Raw genomic sequence first — 22,088 nt, 5'->3', positions numbered from 1 at the left:
TCTCTCATTAATGCCTTGTCTTGCAATAACATTGCTTTATTCCATTGGAGCAAGAGCAGACAATTTATTAACTCGTTCTGCTTCAGACTGGCTGTTTAATTTTGAAGCAATTCTGTACCTCAAAAATCTTTTTGCCAATGACCAATTTTGAGTTTGATTTGGTCCTTCCATGTATTGTTCTCTGGTATTGTTAATTTAAGATCCATGGCTTTCTATGTAGTTTACCTTTTTTTTAAATTTTCCCTCCTGTATCAGATGTTTTTCTGCGCTTTTCTGCCTCATGCTGACTCCTGCTGTAGTTACTGTTTCTCCCTGCAAAATCACGCCACTAGACTGTATTTATTTCTTTCTTTCTTTCAACACGGTTTTGCAGTATTTTTCTATACTCTTTATCTCCCTTCACTTGGAGTATTGAGTATTTTCTGCCTCTGGTTTTTTTCTGCCTCGCGGTTGCCACCTGTAATGGCACAACCTCGGATCCATCCTTGTTAAGGACATTTGGTTTTCCCAATGCTGCCTGCCTAGTGACATTAGGAACCAATTTTTACCTCTTTGCAAGTTGCTCACCAGATCTCTGACCATTGCTTGGTTCTCTGAATCAAAGCCTGGTATTTTTTCCACAGACCACCCACCTCTGAAAGCCTCTACAAGCCGATCCCCCGACTCTCCGTGCCTCCTTCATTCGCGGAGCAGCTCTGGAGCTTTTTCACAGCCTCTTCTCAAGTTCTGCAGTTTTTGTGCCTTTTTTCCAGGTCAACTTTCTTCAAAATATTTTTCTTCAAATTCTTCTGGGTGTTGTATGGTAAGAACTACCGCTGTTCACGATGTTGTATGTTTGGTTAGTCTGCCACCATTTTGTATATTTGGTTAGTCTAGCTAGTAGAGATGATCAAGTCTTCTGTAATTTTATTAACTCATTTATTACATTTTAACTATATACAGCTTTGCATAAGTCTGTATGACTTCTCTGAAACCTTGCTGCTTCTCCTTAGAGTCTCTCTCACATGTTATCCTCCCATCATCAGGTGTGAGATATTCCTCACACTCTCTCAAACATTGACCTTTTAAACTCTTGTACTACACCACTGTTTCTGGAAGACCATTTCCATGTCCTAAAAACCCTCTGCATAAAGCAAGCTCCTATAAATCCCCTTCATTTTTCTGGTGCTGATCTTCACATTAATTGTCATCTTGTTACAGTTTCAATTTACTTCACAAGGCCCCTCATAATATTAAGTACTCTATAAATTCTCCTCTTAGCCTTCTATTGAGAAGAGCCCCAGTTTCTCAAGTCTCTCCTCATAACAAAAGTCTTTAATTCCTGGTATTGTCTAATCTCTTCTACACTCTTTCCATGACATCCTTTTTAAAGTAAAGTGGTCAAACTGGACACTATATTCTAACTGCCGGTTAAACTCTTTACTTTTGTTCTCTCTACTCCTATTTATAAAGCTTATGAGGAAAATATTGGATAAGGCCAGAAAAGGAGGGCAGGGATTGCAATGCGCAATTAACCCACACCTTCCCGTCGCGCCAGAACTTAGTTGGAGGTGGGATAGGCCGAGGACGGCTTTCACATCCAGAAGCCAATTGAGGCCCTGAAGAGGCCTATTATCAGCCACTCATGGACCTCCTCCCACCATCACGGTTGCGGGCTGGGGTGGGCCTCCATCATGTGGGGAGTTGACTCAGTAAAATGAGGCAACCTTCCTGCGGGCTTGAGGGGGGCAGCCCTCCTCCATGGGCCATATGTGGGAGGGCTCCCAACGGAAAACCACCCACCTCCATGACCAACACCACCCCCCCGCTCACTCCTGCTACACTCAACACCCAAACTCCTTCCCCCCGTCGCCGGGGCTGCTGGACTAGCCCTGGCGACTCTGCCTCACTTACCTTGGGTGCAAGTCTCCAGCACTGGGCCTGGTTCCAAGGCCTCCTGTAGTACCGAGAGTAGCCCTCTGATTGGCCGACAGCTCTTCGAGGCAGGATCCCCATCATTAAAGGGACGGGGATCCCGGTGCCAAGCTGTTCATTGACCTGACTCTGTTAAATAGAGCTGGGGGAATGGGCTCCGAAAGGTCGAGGCGGGGTTCCCATCACTTTTCGGCCCGGCACTAGGAGCCCACCAGCTCCACTAAATCCTGCCCAGTGAGTCACAGGGCACGAGTGGCTTGCATCCATGCCAGGGGGAAAACATCACGCAGGTGGTTGAATACTGTTTACGAATGCCTCCGATAACTTCAGAACTGGAGCAAAACCAATCAGAAATATAATGGAAAAGTATCAGGTCTGATAACCTACAGGACTTAATCACTGTAATGGCGATTCAGTAGCACAGTGGTTATGTTACTGGACTAGTAATCCAGAGGTCTATGCTAATGATCTAGAGATGTAAGTTCAAATCCTACCGTGGCAGTTGGGGATTTTAAATTCAATCAATAAATTGAACAAAATGCTGGAATCAGTAATGGTGACCATAAAACTACCAGATTGTTGTAAAAACCCATCTGGTTCACTATTGTCCTCTCGGGAAGGAAATCTGCTCTCCTACCCAGTCTGGCTTGTAGGTGTCTTCAGACCCACAGCCAATGTGGCTGACTCTTAACTGCCCTCTGAAATGGCTAAAGAAGCCACCTAGTTGTATCAAAAACAACGTACATTCATATAGTGCATTTAACATAGTAAAACATCTCAAAGAACTTAACAGGAATATCAGTAAAAAAAAAAATCTTTGGAAACCAAGCCAAAGAAAGTGAAATCAGGAATAACTGATCTTAAAAGAGGAAAAAGAGGCAGCGAGGGTTAGAGAGGGAATTCCAGAGCTTAGGGTCAAGACAGGCGAAAGCAAGCTGCCAAATGGTGATGTGATTAAAATCAGGGATGTGAAAGAGGCCAGAATTGAAGGAACTCAGAGATCTCAGAGGGTTGTAGAGCTGGAGGAGGCCACACAGATAGGGAAGGGCAAGGCCATGGAGGGATTTGAAAATAAGAATGAGGATTTTAAAATTAAGGCATTGTCGGATGGGGTACCAGTGAAGGTCAGTGAGCAAAGGAGTGATGGGTGAATGAGATTTGGACCAAGTTAAGATATGGGCAGTAGAGTTTGAAATGAGCCTAAGTTTATGTAGGGTGCTCAGGAGAGCATTCGAATAGTCAAGTCTAGAGGTAACAAAGGCATAAATGAGGGTTTCAACAGTTAATAAGCTGAGGAAAGGTGAGAGTTGAATGATGTTATACAGGCAGAAGTAGGCAGTCTTGGTGATGGTCTGGAAGTGTGGTCAGAAAACTCAACTCGAGATTTAATACAATATTGAGGTTGCGAATGATTCTGCTCAGCTTAAGACAGTCACCAGTGAGGGAAACAGTGGGCAGAGTGTGTGGTGGGGACCAAATACAATGGCTTTAGTCTTCCCAATATAGTTGTAGGAAAGTTCTGGCCATCCAATATTGGATATCTGACAGGCAGTGTGACTAATCAGAGACAGCTGAGGAGTCCAAGGAGGATAAGAATAAAAATAAGAATAAGCTATGATAACAATAGAACCAAACCACCCGGTATTGACCTAGGCATCAGATTCAGACATGACAAAGGCACACCAAGCCCAGTCGACCTGGCAGAATCCTCCGAACTAACATCTAGAGACTGTCCCACAAACTAATCAAGCAACAGCCTGACATAGTTATTCTCACAGAATCATACCTTTCAGCCAACATCAAAGACTCCTCCATCGCCATCCATGGGTATGGCCCATCCCACTAATAGGATAGACCCACCAAAGGTGGCAACACAGTGGCATACAGTCAGGAGGCAGTGGCCTGGGAATCCTCAACATCGACTCCGGACCCATGAAGTCTCATGGAATCAGGTCAAAATATGGGCAAGGAAACCTCCTGCTGATTACCACCTACAAGATGCACTGCAGCAACTCACCGAGACTTCTTCGACAGTACCTCCTAAACTCGCGACCTCTACCGACTAGAAAGTCAAGGGCAGCAGGCACATGGAAACACCACCACCTACAAGTTACCTTCCAAGTCACACAGCATCTTGACTTGGAAATATATCGCCATTCCTTCACTGTCACTGGATCAAAATCCTGGAACTCCCTGCCTAACAACACTGTGGGAGTACCTGCACCACACAGACTGCAGTAGATCAAAAAGGTGGCTCGCCAACACCTTCTTAAGCATAATTAGGGATGGGCAATAAATGTTGCCGGTGACGCCCACATCCTCGAAATTAATTTTTTAAAACCTGCTAACAGTATTGGCTCAACTGAAACCTTTAGGCTTGGTGGTGATTCTGAAATAACTGGCAAACTGCCTTACAGTGCATAAATCAAATTACAAATGAGGTAAAGCGAGAAATGGCCTGCCTTCAACAGCAATCAACTGAAAATAGACCCAGCAGTGTAGAGTTGGAAGACTGGGTCCGAAGGCTGATTACTAGCTGCCTTGAAGGACATTGATGTGCTGGAAAGGAAAATGGTAACAACTAACAATAAACTAGATGATTTGGAAAATTGCTCCAAGATGAACAATCTAGAGATCTACTAGAGTGAGCAGAGGAAAATGGTACAATAGTCTACCTTCAGAATATAGAATTCTGTGATTACCAGAATCTCCAAAGATGGAAACTATTCAAACAACACCATGTGCAATCATCTGCAAAATGCTCAGGTTTCAAGAAAAACTGCAAATCCATGAGACAGCAAGGTAGAAAACTGGCCCAAAGCTAGGAAGCAATCACTTGAAAATCTGCCCTGACATTTCACACAAGCTACAGAAGCACCAGATTCAGACTAATGGAATCAAGAAAATTATTCATGATGGTGGCATTCAAGATGGGCTCCTCTATCCTGCCCACCTTGAAAAGTTGACCTTGGAAGTATTCAAAAGATCTTTTTATTCATGAAACAAGCTCTTAAGACATAGGAAGATTTCCCAAATGCATTTTAACTAAAGATTAACGTTGTATTATTTGCATGGCATGGAATGTATCAGACTATGGTCTGTTGCTTTGAGGTTTGAGATTTGGAACATTATTGCAGAGGAAGTTACACAATGAACATTGATTTACATAGAATTCAAAGAATATGTACAGAAACAGGTCATTCAGTTCAACTAGTCCATGTCAGCATTTAAGCTTCACCTAAGCCTCCTACTTGTTAATCTGTTAATTGTGTATCAATTGTTTGATTATATGCAGGTGGAGGGTGTTAATTGGGGTCTTACTTGAGCACTTATAAGCAGACACTCGGAGACTCAACCACAATCTGTAACCTCATGGCCCGGCATATCCCCCACTCTACCATTACCATCAAGCCAGGAGACCAACCCTGGTTCAATGAAGAGTGCAAGAGGGCATGCCAGGAGCAGCACTAGGCATACCTCAAAATGAGGTGTCGACCTGGTGAAGCCACAACACAGGACTATCTGCGTGCCAAACTGTGTAAGCAGCATGCGATAGACAGAGCTGAGCGATCCCATAACCAACGGATCAGATCTAAGCTCTGCAATCCTGCCACATCCAGCCATGAATGGTGATGGACAATTAAACAACTAACTGGAGGAGGTGGCTCCACAAATATCCCCATCCTCAATGATGGGGGAGCCCAGCACATCAGTGTGAAAGATAAGGCTGAAGCATTTGCAACAATTTTCAGCCAGAAGTGCCGAGTTGATGATCCATCTCGGCCTCCTCCAGAAGTCCCCAGCATCACAAATGCCAGACTTCAGCCAATTCGATTCACTCCACGTGATATCAAGAAACGACTGAAGGCACTGGACACTGCAAAAACTATGGGCCCTGACAATATTCCGGAAATAGTACTGAAGACCTATGCTCCAGAATTTGCCGCGCCCCTAGCCAAGCTGTTCCAGTACAGCTACAACACTGGCATCTACCTTGCAATGTGGAAAATTGCCCAGGTATGTCCTGTACACAAAAAGCAGGACAAATTCAACCCGGCCAAGTACCGCCCCATCAGCCTACTCTCTATCATCAGTAAAGTGATGGAAGGTGACATCAACAGTGCCATCAAGCAGCACTTGCTTAGCAATAACCTGCTCAATGACGCTCAGTTTGGGTTCCGCCAGGGCCACTGAGCTCCTGACCTCATTACAGCCTTGGTTCAAACATGGACAAAAGGACTGAACTCAAGAGGTAAGGTGAGAGTGAGTGCCCTTGACATCAAGGCAGCACTTGACCGAGTATGGCATCAAGGAGCCCTAGCAAAACTGAGGTTAATGAGAATCAGGGGGAAAACCCTCCGCTGGCTGGAATCATACCTAGCACAAAGGAAGATGGTTGTGGTTGTTGGAGGTCAATCATCTGAGCTCCAGGACATCACTGCAGGAGTTCCTCAGGGTAGTGTCCTAGGCCCAACATCTTCAGCTGCTTCATCAATGACCTTCCTTCAATCATAAAGGTCAGAAGTGGGGATGTTCGCAGATGATTGCACAATGTTCAGCACCATTCGTGACTCCTCAGATACTGAAGCATCCGAGGGGTTACCATTGACCAGAAACTGAACTGGAGTAGCCATATAAATACCGTGGCTACAAGAGCAGGTCAGAGGTTAGGAATCCTGAGGCGAGTAACTCACCTCCTGACTGCCCAAAGCCTGTCCACCATCTACAAGGCACAAGTCAGGAGTGTGATGGAATACTCTCCACTTGCCTGGATGGGTGCAGCTCCAACAACACTCAAGAAGCTCGACACCATCCAGGACAAAGCAGCCCGCTTGATTGGCACCCCATCTACAAATATTCACTCCCTCCACCACCAACGCACAGTGGCAGCAGTGTGTACCATCTACAAGATGCACTGCAGCAATGCACCAAGGCTCCTTAGACAGCACCTTTCAAACCCGTGACCTCTACCAACTAGAAGGACAAGGGCAGCAAATACATGGGAACACCACCACCTGCAAGTTCCCCTCCAAGTCATGCACCATCCTGACTTGGAACTATATCACCGTTCCTTCACTGTCGCTGGGTCAAAATCCTGGAACTCCCTTTCTAACAGCACTGTGGGTGTACCTACCCAAAATGGACTGCAGCGGTTCAAGAAGGCAGCTCACCACCACCTTCTCAAGGGCAATTAGGGATGGGCAATAAATGCAGGCCTGGCCAGTGTCGCTCACATCCCATGAATGAATTTTAAAAAAAGAACTTTTAATCAGATCCTACTGTACTCCATTTATATGTCTCTTGGAGAACCTTGCTTAAATCTGCACCAGCATCGATGTACATCTATAGCAGATCAAAATATTCCAAATATATGTTTCTAGAATTAATTTTTTAAACAGTCACTTAATCTGCGAAGAAGGTTTTGATTTAATTGACTAAAATAACTATTTCAGAGGCTTATTGCTTGCATTAGGGTTCATTGAATATGTATAATTTTTAAATAATCAGCTATCTTACCAACACAAGGTGTTACATTAAATGCTAAGGTTCCACTGAGAGTCAAGATGAGTCATAGAGTCCTTTATTTACGACACAGAAAGCAGCCATTCGGCCCATCGTGTCCATGCCGGCTCTCCACGGAGCTATGCAGTCAGTCCCACTCCCCGGCTCAATCCCCGTAGCCCTGCAAGTCTATTTCTGTCAGGTGGCCATCCAACTTCCTCTTGAAGTCATTGAGTGTCTCCGCTTCCACCACCCTTGTGGGCAGTGAGTTCTAGGTCATTACCACCCACTGGATTAAAAAAAAGTGCTTCCTCATATTCCCCCTGCATCTTTTGCCCAAAACCTTCAATCTCTGTCCCCTAGTCCTTACACCATTTGTTAATGGGAACAGCTTTTCTTTGTCTAACTTATCTAAGCCTGCTATAATATTGTACACTTCCAGTAAATCTCCCCTCAATCTCCTTTGTTCTAAGGAGAACAAACCCAGCTTTTCCAACCTAACCTTGTAATTAAATTTCTCCATTCCTGGAACCATTGTGGTAAATCTCCTCTGTACCCTCTCAAAGGCCCTCACATCCTTCCGAAAGTGTGGTGACCAGAACTGGATGCAGTACTCGAGTTGGGGCCTAACCAGATCTTTATACAGGTTCAGCATAACTTCCCTGCTTTTGTGTTCAATGCCTCTATTTATAACGCCCAAGATCCCATATGCTTTACTAACCACTCTCTCAATATGTCCTGCCACCTTCAAAGATCGATGCATATGCACCCCCAGGTCCCTCTGTTCCTGCACACTCTTTAGAACTGTGCTATTAAGTCTATATTGCCTCTTCCTAAACCTTCTGCCAAAATGCATCACCTTACACTTGTCAGTATTAAATTCCATCTGCCACCTCTCTGCCAATTCTGCTAGCTTATCTATGTCCTGTTGCAGGCTGTTCATATCATCCTCACTGTTTGCCTCACCTCTAAGTTTGGTGTCGACAGCAAATTTTGAGATTCTACTCTGTATTCCAAGATCCAACTCATCCCTGTCTCGCTCTCTCTCTCTCTCTCACGAAAGAAAGAAACTGCAATGGGATTTCAACAAGACAGAAAACCATTGAAACAAGTTTGAGAGTGTACTGGGCCCCAATGAGACAGCAAGATCGAACTGCAATCAAAGACTTTACATCAAATTAAAAAGACAGTAAATGAACACCAGTTATTACTTCAAACCTTTCCCCTTGATTCTTTCTCCTTTTCTGTCTCTATCTGCGTGTGTGTTTATCGCACATGCATGCTTGCATGGTTGCGTCACGTATTTTTAGTAGTTTTAACCGAATTAGAGAGTTTTAAGGTTAATAAACTTACACTTTTCTTGTTTAAATCTAAGAAAACCTGTCTGGTTGATTTCTTTGCCATTACAATTAGAGAGTAGTGAACAAGGATTCACTGAGGGGAAGCTAAAAACACGGTGTTTTAAAAATTAAACCCTGTTACAGTCAAACCAGGAAAAGGCTGACAGGGAACCCCTAAACCCCTTTCTCACCTGGTCGTAACAGAAAGCATAAAAAATATTAAACAAAAACAAGAAATGCTGGAATCACTCAGCAGGTCTGGCAGCATCTGTGGAAAGAGAAGCAGAGTTAACGTTTCGGGTCAGTGACCCTTCTTCGGAACTGACAAATATTAGAAAAGTCACAGATTATAAGCAAGTGAGGTGGGGGTGGGGCAAGAGATAACAAAGGAGAAGGTGCAGATTGGACCAGGCCACATAGCTGACCAAAAGGTCACGGAGCAAAGGCAAACAATATGTTAATGGTGTGTTGAAAGACAAAGCATTAGTACAGATTAGGTGTGAATACACTGAATATTGAACAGCAGCAAGTGCAAACCTGAAAAAAAACCTGAAAAAAACAGTGGGTAAGCAAACTGAACAAACTAAGATGAAATGAAATAAATGCAAAAAAAGAATATAAAAAAAAAAGGAAGAAAAAATAACTAAAAATGAAAGTAAAATGGAGGGCTGTCATGCTCTGAAATAATTGAACTCAATGTTCAGTCCGGCAGGCTGTAGGGTGCCTAATCAGTAGATGAGATGCTGTTCCTCGAGCTTGCATTGATGTTCACTGGAACACTGCAGCAATCCCAGGACAGAGATGTGAGCATGAGAGCAGGGGGGGAGTGTTGAAATGGCAAGCAACCGGAAGCTCAGGGTCCTGCTTGCGGACTGAGCGGAGATGTTCCGCAAAGCGGTCACCCAGTCTGCGCTTGGTCTCCCCAATGTAGAGGAGACCACACTGTGAGCAGCGAATACAGTATACTACATTGAAAGAAGTACAAGTAAATCGCTGCTTCACCTGAAAGGAGTGTTTGGGGCCTGGGATAGTGAGGAGAGAGGAGGTAAATGGGCAGGTATTACACCTCCTGCGATTGCAGGGGAAGGTGCCCTGGGACAGGGACGAGGTGGTGGGGGTAATGGAGGAGTGGACCAGGGTGTCACGGAGGGAACGATCCCTTCGGAATGCTGACAGGGGAAGGGAGGGGAAGATGCGACTGGTAGTGGCATCACGCTGGAGGTGGCGAAAATGGCGGAGGATGATCCTTTGGATATGGAGGCTGGTGGGATGAAAAGTGAGGACAAGGGGAACCCTGTCACGGTTCTGGGAGGGAGGGGAAGGGGTGAGGGTAGAGGTGCGGGGAATGAGTCGGACACGGTTGAGGGCCCTGTCAACCACAGTGGGGGGAAATCCTCGGTTGAGGAAAAAGGAGGTCATATCAGAAGCACCGTCATGGAAGGTAGCATCATCAGAGCAGATGCGTCGGAGACGGAGATACTGGGAGAATGGAATGGAGTCCTTACAGGAGGTAGGGTGTGAAGAAGTGTAGTCAAGGTAGCTGTGGGAGTCGGTGGGCTTATAATGGATATTGGTAGACAACCTATCCCCAGAGATGGAGACAGAGAAGTCGAGGAAGGGAAGGGACGTGTCAGAGATGGACCATGTAAAGGTGAGAGAAGGGTGGAAATTGGAAGCAAAGTTGATAAAGTTTTCTAGTTCGGTGCGGGAGCAGGAAACGGCACCGATACAGCCATCAATGTACCAGAAAAAGAGTTGGGGGAGGGGGCCTGAGTAGGACTGGAACAAAGAATGCTTGACATATCCCACAAAAAGACAGGCATAACTAGGACCCATGCGGGTACCCATGGGGACTGGTTGGGCCTCTTCCTACCTCCCTCTGGACCATGACCCCACCTTCGACAGCACCTTTCAAACCCGCGACCTCTACCACCTAAAAGGACTAGAGCAGCAGATGCATAGGAACACCACCTGCAAGTTCCCCTCCAAGTGACACACCATCCTGACTTGAAACTATATCGCCATTCCTTCTCTATCACTGGGTCAAAATCCTGGAATTCCCTTCCTAACAGCACCGTGGATGTATCTACACCACATGGACAGCAGTGGTTCAAGAAGGGGACTCACCACTACTTGTTCGAGGGCTATTAGGGATGGGGAAAAAATTGCTGGCTATGCCAGCGGCACTCACATCCCATGAACGAATAAAAATAAAATGTGGTAAAGACTGTGTGAAGTACGTACAGGAAGCAAAAAGGCACCTGAATTTATTTTAACCATTTTGAGAAGAGTTGGCTGATCAAAGGACCATTCATTTCACATCTATGGAGATCCATAATTAGTCTGTGTTTATGTCTATCTGATTTAGTATTGGGTGTTGACCAAGTCTATCCAATAAACTTGAATCAATACAGAAAGTCACTTTGATGTTATCTCACCACTCTCAGTTTATGTTGAGATTCTTCACATATTATTATTTTCCTGAAAAAAATTCCACAGCACTGGAATAGCCTAGAACTTAGCCATAAATCTGACTGCGTCTTGGTCGCCAATGTTTATTCTCTAAACAAAGTGGATTGTGCCAGTGGGAAAGACAAAAAACTATTTTGTTCTTTTCTCAATTTCCATCTGATTTTCATCACCTACTGTTTCATTCCTGAGGCAATAATTCCTATGAGGATACAGTCCATGGACAAATGAAGCCCTCTAGTTCTTTGCCCAGGCGGTCATTCAGAATTAGACAGTAAATAAATATCACCAGACTATTTGATCAGAGGAACACCGTCACCAAGCCCGTTCTTGTCCTCACCTGTCACCCATATATTTTCCAGCATGGGTGAAAGGATGGTGATCAGGAGCAGTTGATGTTTATCCTACCCTAGCCCAGGGACATATATAAAACATACTATATATAAAGCATATTAATTAAATATACTAAACAAGGTTAGATAGGGATGACAGGGCAAGTGATGTGTCAGAAATGCACCATGAGGGAGTTGGTGGAAACCAGTGAGAACCCCAGCAACCACATCGGCAGTAACTGTCTGAAACTCAACGAATTTCAGCTGAGAGTTGTTGAGCTACAGTACGAGCTGCAGACAGGGAGATGGGGGGGTGGGGTGGTGGGGGGGGGGGGAAAGAGTTATCGGGACACTTTGATCTAAAAGGCCCTTAGCTTAGGTAGTAGTTTAAAATTGGTCAGTAGTTAGGGACAGGAGGATGTGACTGAAAGTCGGGCAAGTATGGGGATCCAGAATGCAGTGATGGAAGAGCCTTTGACCTTGGCCAACAGGTGTGAGGTATTTGCTACCTGTATGGATGTAAACAAAGACTGCAGGCTGGATGGGCAAATTGATCATGGCACCCATGATACAGGAGGTCATTCAAGTTGGAGGAGTACAAAGGAATGTGGGAGTGTTAGAGGACAGTATAATCAGGTGGACAGATACTGCTGAAAATACTGAACAGGTCTACCAGTCTTCGTGGAGGGACAAACAGAGTTAACACTTCAGGTCGATGACCTTTCATCAGAACCGTTACTGTTAGATACTGTTCCTTGCAGCTGCAAACTTGAGTTCCGAAGGTTGTGTTGCCTGCCCAGTGCCAGGGTTAAGTATATCTCCTCGTTGTTGGAGAAGAACTTGGACTGGGAAGGGGAGGATCCAGTTGCCATGGTTCATGTAGAAAGCAATGACACAGGCAGAACTAAGAATGAGGTTCTGCTAAGGGAGTTTGAGGAGTTAGGGCATAAATTAAAAAGCAGAACCTCAAAGATAATAATCTCTGGATTACTACCTGAGCCATGTGCAAATTGGCATAGGGTCAAACAGGTTAGAGAGTTGAATGCGTGGCTCAAAGAGTGGTGTGGGAGACACGGTTTTCGATTCCTGGGCTCTGGATTCAGTACTGGAGAAAGAGGGAGCTGTTCTGTTGGATGGACTCCACTTAAAACAAGCTGGGAAAAGTGTTCTGACAAATCAGATAACTAGGGTTATAGATATGGCTTTAAACTAAAAAGATGGAGGGGGTTGAGGGTTCCAGTGAGGGGGAAATGTATAAATCTAAAAAAAATCAAAGCCATACAGCAACGTAGCAATTTGGTCAAAGATAAAGAGAGTGTGACAGGAAGGGACAGAGAGTTTAATGGTAAAAATGCATCAGTTAATAAGGTCAAATCAGGAAAAAATGGTAAAATGTTAAAATTAGAGATGCTTTATCTGAATGCACAAAGCATTCGTAACAATACATAAGAATTAAAGGCACAAATAGAGATCAATGGGTTTGATCTAATAACCATTACAGAGATGTGGTTGCACAGCGACCAAGGTTGGGAATGAAATATTCCAGAATAACTTGACATTTCGAATAGACAGACAAAATGGAAAAAAAAAGAGGAGGGACAGCCTGATAATAAAGGATGACAAAAGGACAGTAGTGAGGAAGGATCTTGGCTTGGAAGATCAGGAAGTAGAAATCAGTATGGGTGGAGATTAGAAATAACAAAGCAGAAATCAAGAACTAAGAGGCGGTTCTAACAAAGGCAATGCAATAATCATGGGGGATTTTAATCTTCATCTCGACTGGACAAATCGAATTGGCAAAATTGGAGGATGAGCTCATGGAATACATTTGAGACTGTTTCATAGAACAATATGTTGTGGACCCAACCAGGCAACAGGCTATTTTAGATCATGTCTTATGTAATGAGACGGTTAATTAGTAACCTCATAGTAAGGGATCCTCTAGGAATGAGTGATCATAATATGATGAATTTCACAGTGATGTCGACAGTGATGTACTTAAGTCCGAAACTGGAGTCTTAAACTTAAATAAAGCCAATTATGTAGGCATGAGGGAAAGTTAGCTAAAGTAGATTGATAAATTATATTGAAAGATATGCTTGTAGATAATCAATGACAAACATTTAAAGCAATATTTCATAATTCACAACGATTTTACATTCCGTTATGAAATAAAAGCTCTACAGAGGAAGTGATCTGCCATGGCTACCTAAAGAGGTTAAGGATAGTACTCGATTAAAAGAAACTTATAATGTTGCCAAGATGAGTAACAAGTCTGAGGATTGCGAGAGTTTTAGAAACCAGCAAAAGATGACAAAAAAATTGATAAAGGAGAAAATAAGGTGAGTAAAATAGCAAGAAATGTAAAAGCAGATTGTAAGAACCTCTACAAGTATGTAAAAGGAAGAGAGTACTGAAAGTAAAAGTGGGTCCCTTAAAGGCTGATACAGGAGAAATTATAATGGGGAACAAGGAAATGGCAGATACTTTAAACAAATATTTTGTATCTGTCTTCACAGTATAAGATTTTTAAAAAGCATTCCAAAAATGGTGAGGAACCTAGGATCTAACAAGAGTGAGGAACTGAAATTAATCAAAATTAGTAAAGAAAGAGCAATTAAGAACAATGGGTTAAAAACTGACAAATCCCCTGGGCTAGATGGCCTGCATCCTAGAGTTCTAACAAAGGTAGCTGCAGCAATAGTGGATATACTGGTTGTGATCTTCAAAAATTCCCTAGATTCTGGAATGGTTCCCGTGGATTGGAAGGTAGCAAATGTAACACCACTATTCAAGAAAGGAAGACGAGGGAAAACTGGAAATTACAGGGAAGTTAGCCTGGCATCAGTCATCAGGAAAACACTTAAATTCATTACTAAGGAAATGGTAATAAGCACTTAGAAAATCATAATATTATCAGGCAGAGTCAACATGCTTTTATGAAAGGGAAATCATGTTTGACAATTCTCTTAGAGTTTAGAGCACTTTAGATACAGCGGAATCAGTGGATGTAGTATATTTGGATTTTCAAAAGATATTTGATAAGGTGCCACACAAAAGGTTGTTACATAAGATAACGGCTCATGGGGTGGGGGTAATATATTAGCATGGACAGAGGATCAGTGAAAGGACAAGACAGCAGGACTAAATGGGTCATTTTCAAGTTGGCTGGCTGTTACTAGTGGGCAGCTGCAGGATCAGTGTTGGAGCCTTGGCTATTTACTTAGATGAAGGGACTGAGTGTGATATATCCAAATTTGCTAACAATGCAATACTTTGTGGGAAAGTAAGCTGTAAGGAGGACATAGGAGTCTGCAAAGGGATGTAGATAGATTAAGTGATTGTACTCCATCTGGCATCTTCTTGCCCAATGTGGGGAAATGTGAGATTATTCACTTTGGTAGGAAGAATAGAAGAACGGAATAATTTGAAGTGGTAAGCAACTATTAAATGTTGTGATGCATTGGAAACAAGGACATCATCCTTCAAAAGCCAAGTAATTACAAACAGAAAAGAGGGAAAACATAACTGCCCCAGGTATCTTCAAACAAAACACCCAAGCTGACTTCCCATTGAGGACCACAGCTCAGAACCTTCAGCTATATAATATTCAAGATTACACTAAGTCCCTCCACTCTGGAGTAGCCACATTACAAAGCAATGGGCACAGAAACAGTCAGCAATGCTCTGTAATTCAATATATTCACACAAATCCCTGAAAATCCAGAATAAAGTTTAAAAAGAATTGGAAATGGATAGCAGATCAGCCAGCAGCTGAAACAGAAAAAAGATTAACTCGGTCCCAGCTGACACATTGATCTTTCTGTTTCAGAGTAAACTTTGCTCCTGCCTCTCTGCAGCTATTATACAGCAAGAAATATTGGGCCTGATAACCCTTTATTGGTGAAAAAGTAGATGCAAGTATAGAGTGGAAAATGTCAGGAGAAAGGACCAACCGATGATTGGTTGGTACATACAAACATAAGAATTAGGAAAAGAAGTAGGCCACTTGGCCCCTCGGGCCTGCTCTGCCATTTAATAAGATCATGGATGATCTGATTGTAACTTCAACTCCACATTCCCACTTACCCCCGATAACCTTTCACCCCCTTGCTTATCAAGAATCTATCTACCTCTGCCTTAAAAAATATTCAAAGACTCTGCTTCCGCTGCCTTTTGAGGACAAGAGTTCCAAAGACTCATGACCCTCTAAGAGAAAAGATTTCTCCTCATCTCTGTCTTAAGTGGGCGACCCCTTATTTTTAAACTGTGACCGCTAATTCTAGATTCTCCCACATCCACCCTGTCAAGACCCCTCAGAATCTTATGTTTCAATCAAGTTGTCTGCTACTCTTCTAAACTCCAACAAATACAAGCCTAGCCTGTCCAACCTTTCCTCGTAAGACAACCTGCCCATTCCAGGTATTCATCCGGTAAACCTTCTCTGAATTGCTCCCAACACACTTATATCCTTCCTTAAATCAGGAGACCAATACTGTACAAAGTACTGCAGATGTGGTCGCATCAATGTCCCTACTTTTGTATTCAATTCCCCTCACAATAAACGATAACATGCTATTAGCTTTCCTAATTACGTGCTGTACCTGCATACTAACCATTTGTGATTCATGCACTAGGACACCCAGATCCCTCTGCATAAAGAACAAAGAACAAAGATAATTACAGCACAGGAACAGGCCCTTCGGCCCTCCAAGCCTGCGCCAATCCAGATCCTCTCTCTAAACATGTCGCCTATTTTCTCAGAGCTCTGCAATCTCTCACCATTTAGATGATATGCTTCTTTTTTGTTCTTGGTATTTGGAACTGCTCTGAGAGTTCCTACCTCTCCAAAGAAAGTAAGGCGATTCATAAACAAGAAAAAAAGGCAACTTAATTCACTACAGGCCCTTTTAAAAGTAATTAATGATGAACTCATACAGCTTTCTACAGGTATTGGTTCATATCAAAAAATAAATATTTTACTTCAGATCAGACCTGAAGCTATTATTGAGCTAAATATATCTATTAGCACAGAGTGAGAGGAATGAATAGTATAGAGGAGTTTTCTGCTGAAGAACACCATTGGTTAGTATATTGCAGCAGAGCCAGAGGAAGAGATATTGGGAGTAAGGGAAGTGTAGGAAGAAAGAGACCTACAACAGCGGAGCAGCACAGTGGTGTCGTGGTTAGCACCGCAGCCTCACAGCTCCAGCGACCTGGGTTCGATTCTGGGTACTGCCTGTGCGGAGTTTGCAAGTTCTCCCTGTGACTGCGTGAGTTTCTGCCAGGTGCTCCGGTTTCCTCCCACAGCCAAAGACTTGCAGGTTGATAGGTAAATTGACCATTATAAATTGCCCCTAGTGTAGGTAGGTGGTAGGAGAATGGTGGGGATGTGGTAGGGAATATAGGATTAGTCCAAATGGGTGGTTGTTGGTTGGCACACTCGATGGGCCGAAGGGCCTTTTTCAATCTATGAGCTACTACCCCAGATGATATGTCAGCTACTTGGACCCGGCTGAGGGTAAGTGAATAAGGTGACTTGGTCTCAGCAAGAAGGCTGTGACTGAGGTGCGTCCCCTGGTTCGCCAAGCCTTGCAGGGACAGCCAACCACCTGCCATGTACTACCAAAAACATCACAGGCCTCAGCTCTTATGCCATATGAATCGTCCACAAGACATCTCACCGGGCCACTTTTGACTTGAAACCAGGTTCTTTCAACATAACATTTTCATTAAAAATGCCTGACAAAGGAATTTCAGGAGGTAAAGAATTTAATGGCATATTCATTAAATCGCGCAGTCCTGCCAGGGAACTCTGCTCAAAGAGAGCACAAGTTGAGATACAGTGTTGATGCCCTATCTCTGATCCTTCAAACACAGATTCCTGCTAAGATTGTGGGAGTGTAATCCTGCTGGTTTTTTTTCTTCTAACGGTTATTCTAGTGACAATTAATACAAATCTGATTTATCATTTCTAATTTTTGTTCAAATAAATTACCAGACTAAAATGATTCCTTCATAAACAATTCAAATTCAAAAGGATTGGGTGAATAGTAAAGAATATTTTCTCTAGTTAGAAAATTGGTAACATGAGGTCATCAATTAAAAGAATGAGAGAGGTTAACAGAAAAGTCTTTACACAGAAAGTTGAGGGAATGCTTTGCTATAGAAGGCAGTTGAGGCAGAGACCTACAACAACAACTTATATTTATATAGCACATTTAACACAATAAAACATCCCAAGATGCTTCACAGGAGCATTATAAAACAAAATATGACACTGTGCCATGTAGGGAGATATTAGAGCAGATGACTAAAAGCTTGCTCAAAAAGTTAGGTATTCAGGAGCATCTTAAAGGAGGAAATGAAAGAGAGGTGGAGAGCCATTTCAAGAAAAAGCAGATAACCATTTGAAGCAGGGCTATGGAGAGCAAGGAAGTGGCAGTCACTTTGGGTTATTGTAGTTTGGAGCCAACACAGACATGATGGGCCAAATGGCCTCCTTCTGCGCTATAAATCTCTATAGTTTTATAGGGTGGCTGATGTAGGGAGCTTTACTCTGCATTTGGCTGTACTTTACCCAACCTGACAGTATTTGATCTAGGTAGTTAATAGATTGAAATGGAAAAATGTTTCATTCATCAATACTGATATTGCTCCCTTGACATTGCCAAAATTCACTGATATATGTAATATACTCAGACCTCTATCTTTTGTTGTCAGCTTTGACTGTAATTTTGGATGGTCTTACTTTTTACAGCTTCTTAGATCCCTCAGTTTCCATTTTATTTTAAACCTAAGAGTAAGCCCTAAACTTGCAATAAATACATTCCAAGCAGTAAGGTAATATTTTTTTCAAGATGTACAGTACCTAAAACTATATTAATCAAACCACCTGAATAAAATACCCTACAGCTTTGAAACGATTCTTTTTTTTTTCTTATTGAAAGATTAATTAGACTGGAAATGCCAAGGCATCAACTATTCCTAAGAGATAATATGGGGGAAAAAGAAAATACATTTTTGCTCTCTCCGTCCACCACTGCTTAGTCTAACTGATGGTTCGATGTTTGCTTACATGTCTACCTGGAATCACGGAATGTTACAACACAGAAACAGGCCATTTGGCCCATTAACTCAGTGCCCTTTTTCTCCAGGAGTCAGTTAATTTGGTTCCACCCCCCTGCTTGCTCCAGATATCCTTTAATATATTGATAGAATCAGTAATTGTGTAAAATGGACTGTGCATTCACTCCCAGCATGCAGGAAATAGTCCCAAGTTCTGATGGGTTAATATTACTGTCTACATCTTTGTTTCATAGATGGAAATAGATTAGGGAAAAAAAATCAAAATTGTACAGAGGATTCCCCCATTGCATTCTTCGAATTGAAATAATCGTCAAATTTATAGTGCAAATTCCAACTGTAGTTCTTCAAAGGGTTCAGTTAAAATAAATTCAAAGTTTTTTAACAAGTGGAATAAATACTTTTTAAAAAAAGAACTTTTATTCCCTTGTAAAAATACAGGAAAGAAAATTAAAAATGTATTATTCAGAAGTTCATACACTGTCCTTTATCAGCCGAGGGATTTCCTAAAGCTGAAAATAATGAGTGACTAACACTATCTTAATTAACACTGACCTTATTACATCTGAATCTATATACACACTGAAAGTCTGCTGGGACCTGCATAGATAGAACATCGGGTTAACCCTCAAGAAATCATTGCAAATGTAGTCATTACAACATTTAAATGCATGCTGCTCCGATTAGATCATGCCCCCAAGTTAAATAACATTCAAGAGCCCTAGATTCCAAATATTGTTAAAGAAATTCACTTGTGGGTGGGGACAGACCTGGCACAATCGTTTCTCCTGGGAATACTTTCTGTTTAAGGACATTTTAGAATTCTATATCAAATTAACTTTGCTAAATTACCCACTGGGATTTTTTTAAAAATCACAAAAGATACAAATTTATTAATACCTTCTAAAAATAAGGTTCTGACTGAGATATTAAACGAAAACATATTTTCTGGCTAAAAATTTATGAAATGCAGTAGGGGGGGAAAGTAATGTTAGTATGCGCAGCATTCCGGTTACTGACTGCATTTTCCAGGTCCCCATATTCTGCGCTTGTTTTACTAGTCGGATTAAAATTTACCGTTTAGTACTCAGTGGATGCAACTCACGTTGTAAACTGTTCTTTTTTGTGCATTTGGTAATTTTGCTGTGCATCAAAAGTTGATTAGCATCGATGAGTCAACCTGCCCCCTGTTGCATTTCCCACAAGTTACATAAAATGCACAGCACAGAAACAGGCCGAAGAAGGGTCACTGACCCGAAACGTTAACTCTGCTTCTCTTTTCACAGATGCTGCCAGAGCTGCTGAGTGGTTCCAGCATTTCTTGTTTTTATTACAGAAACAGGCCGTTCGGTTCAATTGATCCATGCCGGTGTTTCTGCTGCCCAATAGCCTCCTCCCACAAAGTTTCATGGAGTCCTTCACTGATTTTTTTTTTGTAAATTGAGATTGTATTACACGCAGGTCAGATCATGTTTCTGCCAATTGTGATCCCGGTGTTTTATTAAAGAGGGAACATCGTTCTGCCCGGAAATCCCACCTTTGTTGCAATAATTTAAACAAGTGAAGCTGAAGAGACGGTCCCTACCCTCCAGCTCCTCTTCTGAAATGTTGGCCAACTGTTCACTCTCGCTGCCGTCGGACAGTGACCCGGTCAAGTAATTCCCTTTGTACAGGAGGCCGGTGTGCACAGGATGGAAAGGCATCTTCTCCCTGTGTGTGAGAGAAATAACATGCAACCATTAACTCGAATTGACCCTCTTGGGCTTGGAGGTTGACCTCCTCACCTCAAGACTGAAACATTCTGTTGTCCTTCACTGTGACTCAACCAGAATACCTGGATCGAAAACAAAGGCGATGGGAGGTGATGGAGACGGGTCTAACTTCCCACACCATCGAGAGACAGACTGAGAGAGAGAGAGAGAGAGAGGGGAGGGTGAGGACTTGATTTCTGGAAAAATAATGAAGCAGCTCCCACTTGTTACGAGCGGTCGCTGCAGCCACTTTCTGCACTGCTTTCCAAAGAAGCAAAACTGCTCCGTTTGGTCGTCTCTCGAGAAGTGAGAAGGGAGAGAGAAAGAGGCGGTCAATCCTGCAAATACTGCAACTCCCAGGACCATCCTTACCCGCTGGGAATGCCAGCCCCAGCTCCCAGACATGCTCCTTCCTCCCACTAAAGCCCAGCTCCCGTGACAGCAGCAGCTTCTCGGCTTGTGAAGGTCAAAGACTGGTGCCAGACCGCTTTACCTGCTTTGCTAGCTGGCGGTTTGTAATCCGGAGTAAGGGTGCCTTTCACCGTCCCTGTGTGCGGACCACTGGATCGAGCAGAGGCTTCTCTCCGGGGAGGGAGGTGACCTTTGGCAGAGCGAGGTGCAGGAGGATCACTGTGGCCACTTGCCCAGATGGAGAGGGTGCACCCGGCGGCTGGGGGCTGCCCAGTCCCTCCTGGGTGCCCGGGGCTCAGGGATCAGAGGAGAGAGCTGGCCAGCTCGGCGCTGCTTCACTTCACCATGTCCAAAGCAGAGGCAGCGCCGGATTACCACTTCCATTCGTTTCAAACTCCCACTTATCAAGCGGATGCCTTGGAATTTTTGGGAAGAGCCATTCCCAAAGTTGTTCCCGCTCCAGCGTCGCTGCCAAGCATTGGTGCAGGTTTCGAATTGAAAGCCTTTTGCTGTAGCTCTGAATGGCTGGGCTTTGCACTGCAGAGCTGCCCGCCGATAAATGTTGCGCTTTTAAAGGGGCCACTTTTTTACATATATCTTGTCACAGTCTGATAATGTGGAATGACTTTTCGGCACCAGGTTATGCGCATGCCTTGCACAGGTTCAATTAAAGAGGAGTTACATGCAAGCCAGAAGGTATCTCAGGTACTTTTTTTCCTGTACCTGCAGGATGTGCCATGGATTGTATACACCTGCACCTTGGCACTGCCCCCTTAACAGATAGCAACATTAAAATGTTGGTTAATCTGTTTTTTGAAGCACAAATTCTGACAGGTCTACAATTCAGCACACTTCTAAAAATAAACAGAATTAATATTGATAGCACGTTTTTTAAAAAAAAATCTCACTGCTATCCCAGTGTTCGAATCAAGATCCGCATCATCACTTCCCATCTGCTCACAACCCCTACCCCACCCTGTCGCTTCTTGGGGCATAGGAGCAGGGATAGGCCATTCAGCCACCCCCAGCCCGTTCTGCTGCTCAATGAGATCATGGCTCATCTGCATCCTAACTTCATTGCCCCTGACATGCTCCATGTCCTTTTCTACCCATGTCTCGTAAAAATCGATTGATCTCAGATTTAAAATTATTAACTGAGCCAGAATCAACTGCTTTTTTGTGGTACATAGTTCCACACTCCGATTGGCTTTTGCATGAAGTGTTTCCTAACTCCTCTCCTGAATGGCCTGTCTCTGATTTTATGGTTCTGTACCCTTGTCCTA

General features: G+C 43.3%; 1 protein-coding gene across 3 annotated transcripts in view; it reads right to left on the bottom strand.

Moving 5' to 3' along the window:
* caln1 (calneuron 1) overlaps positions 1–21,250 on the bottom strand; it is a 330,421-nt gene extending 309,171 nt beyond the window's left edge. Inside the window, exons 1-2 of one of the 3 annotated variants that reach the window (XM_068009959.1) lie at positions 20,888–21,250; positions 20,229–20,353 (exon numbers count right to left, since the gene is read on the bottom strand). In XM_068009959.1, coding sequence (XP_067866060.1) covers positions 20,229–20,346 — 118 coding nt within the window. In that variant the 5' untranslated portion in view covers positions 20,347–20,353; positions 20,888–21,250. Of the gene's footprint in view, positions 1–20,228; positions 20,354–20,477; positions 20,537–20,766; positions 20,798–20,887 lie in introns of those variants that run through there. The other 2 variants (XM_068009960.1, XM_068009958.1) reach the window with 2 other exon arrangements.
* Between the last annotated feature and the right edge of the window lie 838 nt (positions 21,251–22,088).

Source organism: Heterodontus francisci, chromosome 30 (assembly GCF_036365525.1).
Source record: "Heterodontus francisci isolate sHetFra1 chromosome 30, sHetFra1.hap1, whole genome shotgun sequence".
Lineage (NCBI taxonomy): Eukaryota > Metazoa > Chordata > Chondrichthyes > Heterodontiformes > Heterodontidae > Heterodontus > Heterodontus francisci.
This window is presented reverse-complemented; position numbering and strand designations above follow the sequence as displayed.